Raw genomic sequence first — 10,247 nt, 5'->3', positions numbered from 1 at the left:
ACAGGGAGCCACATCCAAGCCCTAACAATCTAAACAGAAAGGTAGGAAAAAAAAAATCAACTCTAATGCAACAGTAGTTCGTTTATTTTCCCGCCTTCCTTTTTCGCAGCCGGTGACACACCAGCTAACGGCCCTTCTTCCCGTTGTGAATCACCGCGCAGGGAGACAAAAGAAGTTTTTCACATGGCCTCATCCCTGCCCTCGGGATGTACTTTCCTTCAGGAACCTCCCTACGGCCTCAAAAGCGTTAAAATTAAACATTTTGGTTCCAAACGGCTTCGCTCCCGCCCCGCCCCCTGCTCCCGCCTCAGCTGGCCCCTCCCCCCTCCCTCAGGGCGGGTCGCTCGCCATTTTCCGCCCCTTCCCGCCTCAGCCCGCTGAGGCCCCCACGGCCCCTCTCGGTCTGTCCGGGCTTGAGGGGGCCTTCGGCGGCAGCGCCTGCCGGACTCCGTCGCCTAACCCGATCTTGAGGCCAACCCCTCCGACCGAGGTCCGCTTTCTTCACTCCCGCTCTATTTGTTATTGCCAACAAGAAACGGTTTCCTGCAGCCTCTCCCTCCCTCTCCAGAAAGGAGAAACGGTGCGAGGTACGCCAGCGGAGGCAGGCAGCGCGTTGGACAGCCACGGAGAGGGCGCTGCCGGGCAGCGGCCGCTGGCTGTGGGCGCCAAAATTCAGGCGTCGGTTACACGGCGAGCGGCGCTGTCTGTGAGGAGCGGGGCGGGGCGGGGCGGGATGGGGCTCTGGGGTCTATTTCCAATTATTTCCCCTCCGTCTGAGGTATTAAGTAGCTTTTTTTCCTCGGTCTGAGGTCCTGAGTAGGCGTCTGTGTAAAAATTCATGCTGCTTTTGTTCTAAAGCCGCGTTCTCGTCCCGTTTCCGTTGACATTCAGCTGTGCCTGACACGAAGTGCGATTTTTTTTTTTTTTTAAATTTTTCCCTGAAAATAGGGAGTTACAACCAAGAGCAGTTTCTCCGTAGCCCTGGAAGGAGTACCTGGCCCGGTCCCTTGGGAAGATGTACATCAAGTCGATCATACTCGATGGGTTCAAGTCGTACGCGCAGAGGACGGAGATCAACGGGTTCGACCCGCTGTTCAACGCCATCACCGGCTTGAATGGCAGCGGCAAGTCCAACATCTTGGACTCCATCTGCTTCCTGCTGGGCATCACCAACCTGTCCCAGGTAAGGAGAATTTAACAGGTCCCTTTTGTCAGCAGCGTTTTGTTTTCGTCTCTTGAGTGATCTCTGGTGGAAGACCCGAGGTGGTGCTTCTGTCAGAAAATATTCGGATTCTTCAGTGTGCAAAGCTGCATTTCTGTCTTTCTTGTTCGTTATATTAAGACCGAACCACAGTTTTATCAATATACCGTGGTAGTGCAAAGTATGCAGCTTAGAACATTAGACTGAAGATACCACTTCAGAGGCAGCAGCCTCTGAGGCTGGAGTTCTTTTGTGAGTAAAGGCAAAACTTGCTTATTTGTATTAATTTTCTGCACTTCTCGATCAGATTGCCAAAATTTGACCAGCTGTTTCATCAGAAGAAGCAAAAAGCTGTTTTCTCACAATGACTGCTGTTTAAAAGAAAATACGTATGCTTGCATTAAGCATGTATTATGTAAAAATTGTGCGTGTGCTGATATCAAGTTGAGTCTTTGTTCTCACGTGATATTGTTTTCCCCGCGGTAATTCTAGGGCAATTGAATAGACTTCCAAGGAACACTTTTTCTGTTTTGCTTTCTTCTGAACTGCATAGGGAATAAGTATTTTTAAAATACAGATACTAGTGATGAACTAGTCATCTAGCTTTTTATTCTTTTAAACAGCCATCCAGTTTTTGTCAGGAATCTCATGCAGGAGCAACTAGCTAACTCACTCTAATTTGAATGCTCTGCCTGTGGTTTTACAAATTCTGAAATTCTTCACGTTGACACACTTTGAAATTCCTTCAAACTCTAAAAAAACTTATTCCACGTATTTAGGTGCGAGCTGCCAACTTGCAAGATCTAGTTTATAAAAACGGGCAAGCAGGAGTTAATAAAGCAACTGTATCTATCACCTTTGACAATTCTGACAAGAAACAGAGTCCCCTGGGATTTGAAAGCAGTGATGAGATCACCATCACCAGGCAGGTGGGTTCTTAATGTATGTATTTGTGCAGAAATCTGCGTACGTTTTTACCATGCTCAACAGAGTGACTCTTAAAGGGAAAAAAAAACCAACAACTTAATTTTTACAGTCCTTGAGTTTTTGCAAGTGAGGCAATGTTTCTACAGTGCGGTTAGTAACAGACTGTAGAAGTGGAACCAGTGTACTAGCTTACAATTTTGACTTACTTGGGAAATAAGTTTAACGTAATTAAATGTAGTGTATTAATAATGTTTTCTATATAAATGAATGTAGTATATCCATAGTGTTTTCTACTGAGTTGCACAGAAACATAATAGCAGTGGTATTGTGCTCATAAAACAAGTTCTGATTTTCTATTTTGTGGCTTTCTTTTCTACTTAATTTCTGAACTGTGTGTTAAATTTTGTCTCCAAGAGCATAGGAACCTTGATAAGAAAACCTGCAGAGTCTGGAAGTCTTCTTGTAAATCTAGGACAAAAATGTTGCCCTCTGTTACTGATCGTTTTATGTTAGCACTAAAAAGACATCTGAAATATCTGTAAGATCTGTTTTGATGTTCCATATGCGTATGCAAGGCTATATAACATGGGACTTGCTCAGATTTTTGATCCCTTTAGGTCATTAGCTTGTATTCCCACAATCAAGCCACTTTTAAATCATGTGAAGTTTCTTGTGCTTCTCTTTCTTGCCTAGGTCATCGTTGGAGGTAAAAATAAGTATCTCATCAATGGTGTGAATGCTACCAACACTTCTGTACAGGATCTCTTCTGTTCTGTTGGACTCAATGTCAATAACCCTCACTTCCTCATTATGCAGGTATTGTGTGCATCTTTCTAAAATCCAAAAAGTATAGAAGTGTCACTAAGTTTGTGGCTGAACAGGTAGTGGAAGAACACTTAATTTCTTAATTAGAGAAAAGCAGCTTGAACGAGTCAAGTATCTGTCATGTAGCTAAGGTTTCCAGCAGAAACATAATTTTCAGCCCTTACTCTTTCTTCTCATATGCCTTATTGCAGGCTTTTTGTAAAACATATACCCATTTTGTTTTCCTTTTTGTCTCTTTAACAGATGAGTTTTTCCTCTATTACTGCATTAAAAAAAAAGAGCTTTTTTTCCTGTTTGGTAAATTCTATCTTAGTCAGTATTTTGTATGAAGTTGATAGACCAGTTGAGAAGAGCAAAGTTGATCAAGTGAAAAGACCCTGACAAACTTTAACACAAGGACTAAATAAATTTTTGAAATATTTGCATGGAATAATAAAACGTAGCAGGCTTTACTGTTTCAAATGGAATTGTCCCAATTTCCTGCTTATTTATTTATTTATTTTTAAAAAGTCAGTATTGCACCCATTCTGCTTCCCCTCGTTACATATGAGCTAAATGACCAAACAGCCAACCTATAATGAAGAAGCTATTTAAGATTTGCAAGTCAGTAAGACTAACAGTACAAAATAAGCACAGTACTGCTTTATATGGATACAAGCAATAATGTGGAAGATGCGTCTGGAAGTTAAAAGGGCCATTTCAAGTGTGCTGCATGAAGAATTTACTTATGTATTTCTGTGAACTTTCCAGAATAAAGCAATTGTATACAACTAATTATCCTTACAGGAAAAGAAAAAAAAGCGTTTTAGCGTGCAGTATAGCATATAAAATTAACGTGTGACTTTTAATTTTATTTTTACTACTACAGCATGGTAAACAATCGTCATTTTTGATTTATCTTTCTCTAACCAGGGACGAATTACCAAAGTCCTAAATATGAAGCCACCAGAGGTAAGAAAACTGTGGGAGTTTTTTTCTGGAATTTTACGGGTTTATTTTGAATGACAAGAATCAGTATTTTGGGTGAAAAAACAACAACAACAAAATGTAGGGATATATGACGTTGAGCTCAGTTCTAAGTCAAATCTATTTGACGTTGTACAAAGAAGTAACGTCAGAATTTCGATGTTTTATTTTAGATTTTGTCTATGGTTGAAGAAGCAGCTGGTACTAGGATGTATGAATGCAAGAAAATATCTGTCCAGAAAACCATAGCGAAGAAGGAAGCCAAACTGAGAGAAATTCAAACGGTACTATATGTTGGAAAGTGTACTTTCTTATAGTTGTTCGGGATACTGAGTAACTAGCGCAGCGTGTCTTTTAACTCGTACAGTATTTCATTTCTGTGTGTGGAACTAGCTATGAACACTCGGAGTTTTAAAAATCTGAATACAAACGTTCTGGTTTGTGCTTCAGGTCTTAGATGAAGAGATCACTCTGAGCAAGCATGACACTGCATTGTGAAACAAAGCTGCAACTTTTTGCTTCGCTTTTTCAGCAACACCTGCCATGGTGGCACGTCCTTGGGCCCACCACCGCCTCCAGAACGCCCCAACTCTCCGACTGTTGTGACCTGTGGAGAGGGGGAGCACATGTAAGTGGGGCACAGTCTGCCTTCTGCGCGCAAAGTCTGGCTCTGGGAGGTGCGCTCAGGCTCCAGGGGGCAGGATCTTACCAGAGGAAGGCTTCTTCTTTGCTGCTGGCACTTCCCGCAACCTGCAAAAGACAACAGCCATCAGCAATGTCCCCCATTCTTGCATGGCCTCACGCAATGCTTCACGCTCCTTCAACCCCTCTCCTGGCTGAATGGCCCCACCCACTCACCTATCGCCCTTCCTGTGGCAGACCAACTTCTTCTGCTCCGTGGCGCTGGTCACCAGGGCATCCTGGTCGCTGCTTACATGCTCTGCACAAGTTTGCTCTGGAATGACCTGGCAGAGGAAACCAAAGTGGGACACAAGTTTAGGGCCTGCTAGGACCAGTCCTTGCTGGCCAGAGGTCCCCCAGTGTCAGACCTCACCTCTGGGGTGCTGGCAGCAGGCAAGGTCTCATCAGTTTTTGAAGACGGTGAAGCTTTGTCCGTGGACAGGAGAATGCGGGTTCTCGTGTCCTCCTCTTCTACTTCTGATGTAGAGGAGGCCTCCTCTGCGCATGTGTTGAGCAGACCAGGCGCCCTGGGCGTGTAGAGCATGTGCGCCAGCAGAGCCCAGCAGAGGAAGAGGCCCTCAGAACCAGGGCCAGGACATAACTGAAGATATACCCTGCGGCCTGTGTGGAAACAGAGCGCCAGACATTTCTCGGAGAAGTCGTGCACAGCCAGATTTACACACCGCAGTGGAAGCAGCCTGGAGGAAAACCTAGTTACTGGGGTACTCCCAGTGGTGGGCCCCCCAGTGTCAGGGTACATACCACGTTGGCAGACACACCACCTCTTGGGCTGCCCCACATCACGGAAGGGAGAGTAGGGAAGGCTGACGACGGGGATAGGTGGTACCTGGTTAGTTCCAGTCCCTCAGCTGGAGGGGCTGCCGGGGCAGCCAGTAACAAGGTGTCGGGCATCTCTGCGCTGGGATCAGTGCAGGCCACGCCCATGGTAATGACGTGGACACGTTTCGTTACGTGAAGCATCTCCCCCTGGCAGCCAACCTGCATGGGTGGAATCCATTATAGGAAGCATAGGGCCCTGCTTCTGAGGCAGGATATCTAACCTCTGCCCTTCCCTACCCCAGTCACCTGGAAGAAGTCGCTCTCAAACAATGGTGCGTTTTGCAGGATGCCAAACTCCCCTGCCCGCAGCAGGCGTTTCAGGGGGCCTGGGGACATGGCTCTCTCAGCACACTGCACCTCTAAGAATCCTCAGGGGACACGGTGGGGAGGATGGCACGTCCTGGAGACATCACACTTGTTCCTCCCTCAGACACGCGCAGAGGGCCCTGTGGGCGTGCAAGGATGGAAATCTCCGCTCTAACTCCTTGCTGAGGTTGGACGTCGTGCTTAGGGACATGGTTTAGTGGGTGACTTACGGGTGGTCTTTCTGCCCCCCCCCCAAGCCATAGTGGTCACGTCAGGTCTCAGAGATGACAGGCAAGGTTGCCTTCCTGCTCACCTCACAAAAGAGCTGAAGCAATATATATAAATATTTACATATTGATATATATAAACAATAAAATAATTTCATTTGGGGGAGTGGTTTTGTGTCCTGCAGCTCTCAGCAATGTCCCCTTTCAGCCTTCCCGCAGCAGCCCAGCTTCCTCAGTTCCCTGGCACTGGCCACCAGGGCACCCAGCTTCCTACTGAGGTGCTCACTACTTCCACCAGCTGGATGGTCTGTGCGAGTCTGCTTGGGAATATCTTGGGGCAAGCAGGCAGGGTGGGGCGCAAGTTTAGGGACTGCTAGGAACAGTCCTTGCCAGCCTGGGGGCCCCCGGTGTCAGGCCTCAGCTCTGATTAACCTCTGCTGTGGTTTAACCCGGCAGGCAGCTCAGCACCACGCGGCCTTCTGTTTGCTCCCCCTCAGGGAGATGGGGAAAAGAACTGGAAAAAAACGGTAAAACTCTTGGGCTGAGATAAAGACGGCTTAATGACGGGAAATGACAAAAAATGAAGGGAAAATAATGATAACAGAATAAACAAAACAAGCGATGCGCAACGCAGTTACTCACCACCTGCCAAACAATGCTCGGCCAGTCCCTGAGCAGCAGCTGCCCCCCGGCCAACCCCCTCAGTTTTATTGTCCCACACAACACTTCGGGGTATGGGACATCCCTTTGGCCATCTGAGGTCAGCTGTCCCCTCCCTGGCAGGGCAGTGCTGGAAAGTCCTTGGCTCTGTGTAAGCACTGCTCTGCAACAACTACAACGTTGGTGTGCTATCAGCATTGTTTTTCTCCCAAATCCAAAACAGCGCTGTAGGAGCCACTATGAAGAAAAGGAACTCTCTCCCGGCCAAGACCAGGACAGCCTCTCAGAAATCACACACAAGATTAAAATATTAAAAACTATACCCGATAGGAAAGAGTAACTTAGAAGCCCACAGATAAGAGCGAAGCAAGGCTATCGCAGGTGACCTGGACTGACAAACCGTGCCAATGGTCCTCAGCCATGACTTCCTGGGGACCAAAGGGTATTCCAGAGCTTCCTTATAGAACTTTCTCTACTCTCCCTTGACACAGTCCAAACACACGCTGCAACATCACGAATTGCAAAACTTCATCAGAGCTATTGAGACATACTGCGGCACAAGTCCATCAACAGTTCAGCTTCCTTCATTTGCAGGGACATGCCTGTTGCTGCACCACAAAGAAATGTTTCCTTTGCTTGATTTTACAGCTGCCAAAGCGAACTTTTTCTTTTTTTTAAAGTTACATTCACCTTAGATTTCAACAAGTCTCCATTTAATCGAAACCCTAAACTTGACTACATCGAACAAGGTATTCCGTTTCAGAGGAGAACGATAGAGGCTTGTATTTGATGTTGTAGTTACTGCAAAACTTCAAGGCTAACTAAACCCAACAGGTGAGGGCTCCTTCCCTCATTTCTCTTGTCCGTTACTTACCTCTACAAAGTAGAAGCGCCCCAGACCCTTGTAGTGCCCTAATGAGACAACTCTGGCCCTTTCTGCTGTACTGCTCTGAGTACACATCAGGGAATTTACACACATTCTTACATGTGCCTGCAACTCCTCTGATGCCACGCTCTGAATTTCGGTAATATTACAAGTGCAGATTCATCTTTGAATGAGTTCCTGCTCGTGATACACGCAGCCAGCTTCAAGAAGGAAACTCACTGCTCCAGCCTACTTGAGACACATCTGTTATCTGCAGGTCTGCACATTAGAAAAATTCATTACCATTGCAATATATCTGTATTAAGAAGACTGAAACAGATACATGGAACAGAGTAAAGGATAAGAGAGAAAAATAAAATGGGGAGGGGGTCAATGAGAGTCTAAGGAATGACAGCGGAACCTGTGAAAGTACGCAACAGTGATCAGCACCTGTTGTGTCACTATTTACTATGCACAGCTTTGGACTGCAGACAGCATCCGACAAAAATGGTCTCCCTGCTCCCCCGGTATACACAGAGCAGTGCAAGGCAGTACTTCACTATCATGTTGTGAAGAGTGAGAACAGCAGCATCCTTGGATAAAGCCATCCTAGGCCTCCCAGATGCCACAAAAGACAAGCCATTCCCCTGTTGATGCTTGCTGCTGACAGATTTGTCTCTGACAGCTGATCGTCACTGGCTATTTGAGTGAACTCTGAGACATTTCCTACAACCTTTCAATCTTTAGATTCATCAACTGCCAGCGTACTGGCAGTGAGTGAGGCATAGTGAGTTAAAAAACCCACGGTGGACGAATTGGCTAAACAACTCCGGCAGAACGAAGAAAGTCTCTCCTCTTCCCTACAGGCCTGCGTCTTGGCTGTGGAAAATCTGAAGAGTTCCACCAACTAAAAGAGAATACTTTGGAGAAACTTTCTGAAGTTTCCAACCCACTTAGAGAGAATTCACTGGGAAGACCCCTTCTGGGTCTTAGTTTCCCATGCAAGCTTATTCAGCAGAGCAGCTGAACCTCTCAGATCGACAGCCTTGCGGCAGAGTGCACTGTCGCATAGTCTTTTTCCTGTGCAATGACTTCTCACCTTCAGTCTTTGACCTTCTTCTAGGGCTCAATAGCTCTGCATAAAGAAGGGAAGTTGCAGCTTTGTTTCACAATGCAGCGTCATGCTTGCTCAGATGTTTGCAGCATAGTGCCTGCAAAGGTAGCATGGGAGTGGTTTGGCTTTACCTAATTTTTTTTACCACAGGGGAAAAAAAAAAAAATCTGACAAAGAATTGTAATAGCTAAGCCAGAGAGGATGAACAGGTGATTTTTGCTCAGACTTATTGGCACTTACAGTTAGAGGCTGTATTCACTCCCAGGTAATTGGGAATCCTGTAATATACAGGGAATCCCAAAGTAACCTCTGAATTATGACTGCCTTGACATGCTTTACTGCCAGGAATTTACTGCCAATAAGTGCTTTTGAAGGAAAGTGCATATTTAAGTATTTAGGAAGTTTCTTATGCTGATGCCTGGCAGATTCCTTTGAAATGCTGCAGAAAACTGCCTGAGGTGGATCTGTAAGAGGGGACTGGATCGGATGCTGGTTTCCTGAACAACTTTGTTGTCGGGGTGGTTGGTGTCATTGACCTACAAACTGTTTCTGAGAGGTGTCCCACTTGGCTTTTAGGCATACCCCTGTCTGTCAGTGCAGACGTTTAGCTGTTCCTGGTCTAAGTGGAAATAAAGGAAGTAACTACCACAGCCACATCTGCATATTAATTGTGACTGGCAGCAAGATGAACTGTTAGCCTAACCCCAAATTTGCATTGAACTTGCTTGCTACTGACAGGCTTCTAAGACAATTTTGTACTAAGTTGGCAAGCACAGGCTAGGAAACTATACCCTGCAAGACACAAATGTTTGAGGTTATTTAGGGAAATTTGATTTCTTTACTGTAGCTTTACTAGTATAATTTGTGCTCCCTGGACTTTACTCCAGGGAGTGAAGGTTCTCAGGTTGAGTTCAGGAATCACCACCAGCTCTTCAGCCTCCGGTATAACACGATTTTCTCAAACTTGTCTGTCCTCTTTTTTATTCCTGACCTCTCTTCCAGTTGCTAGCATCTACAATGGGATCCAAGTTTCCACCTCTCCTTATTTTCTTCTCCCATTTTCCATTGAGTGGTGAATCTCCTTCCCCATTCTGATTCTGGAGACTGAGGTGTGATTCCCTCCCCAAAGGTGCAGTATCTGCACACAGGCTGGATCTTGGCTTTCTTACGTACGTGGTTAGTACACAAGGCTGAGATTCCCCAATCTATTCTTTCTCTGCTAGCTGCTTGATTTTATGGAAAAAGTTGAGATAGTTTAATGTAAAACTTTACTCGTTCATAACTTGATGGGCTAGACCAGAGGATAAGGAGGATTTGAAGGACATCAGAATAAATGTCATCTTGGATTTCAATTTCACTAAAAACTTTAATGGTTCTTTTTCAAGACTATCAGGCAAAAATGCTTTTTTTTTTTTTTTTTCCCCTGGAACTTGTTAGGAATGAGTTAAGTAGTCGTCTTTTTGTAGGTCTCATGGACTCTCCCTTTTCAGATTTTTATTATGGCTGGTTCTTTAGAGAAATGATTGTAATAGTTTATGCAGCACGTTATACAGAGAGTGCAGAAAGTAAATGTATTATTGAAACCCATAGGGACTGACAACAAAGACAACAAAGTCGTTTCACAGTACAGTGGCT

General features: G+C 45.4%; 1 protein-coding gene and 1 long non-coding RNA gene across 6 annotated transcripts; one reads left to right on the top strand and one right to left on the bottom strand.

The window, feature by feature from the left end:
• The first annotated feature begins 345 nt into the window (after nt 1-345).
• LOC308185793 (structural maintenance of chromosomes protein 2-like) lies at nt 346-6,135 on the top strand. Of its 5 annotated transcripts, XM_080574351.1 has the most exons (8): nt 346-587; nt 949-1,183; nt 1,981-2,130; nt 2,822-2,944; nt 3,866-3,904; nt 4,093-4,203; nt 4,452-4,547; nt 4,799-6,135. In XM_080574351.1, exons 2-8 carry the CDS (start codon nt 1,016-1,018, stop codon nt 5,084-5,086), a joined length of 975 nt encoding a protein of 324 aa, XP_080430477.1. In that variant the 5' UTR covers nt 346-587; nt 949-1,015; the 3' UTR covers nt 5,087-6,135. The 5 variants fall into 5 exon arrangements, with proteins under 5 accessions (XP_080430477.1, XP_080430474.1, XP_080430478.1 ...); XM_080574348.1 differs by having other exon boundaries at nt 4,452-4,981; XM_080574352.1 differs by lacking the exon at nt 4,799-6,135 and having other exon boundaries at nt 352-587; nt 4,370-4,464.
• LOC308185801 lies at nt 4,389-4,903 on the bottom strand. Its single transcript, XR_013943760.1, has 3 exons — nt 4,778-4,903; nt 4,629-4,669; nt 4,389-4,526 (listed from the first exon to the last, which is right to left on the bottom strand). It is a non-coding gene; the product is annotated as an uncharacterized lncRNA (long non-coding RNA).
• Nucleotides 6,136-10,247: the final 4,112 nt, after the last annotated feature.

The sequence above is a fragment of the Anser brachyrhynchus genome (genome assembly GCF_964034855.1).
Source record: "Anser brachyrhynchus genome assembly, chromosome: Z".
Classification (NCBI taxonomy): Eukaryota; Metazoa; Chordata; class Aves; order Anseriformes; family Anatidae; genus Anser; species Anser brachyrhynchus.
This window is presented reverse-complemented; position numbering and strand designations above follow the sequence as displayed.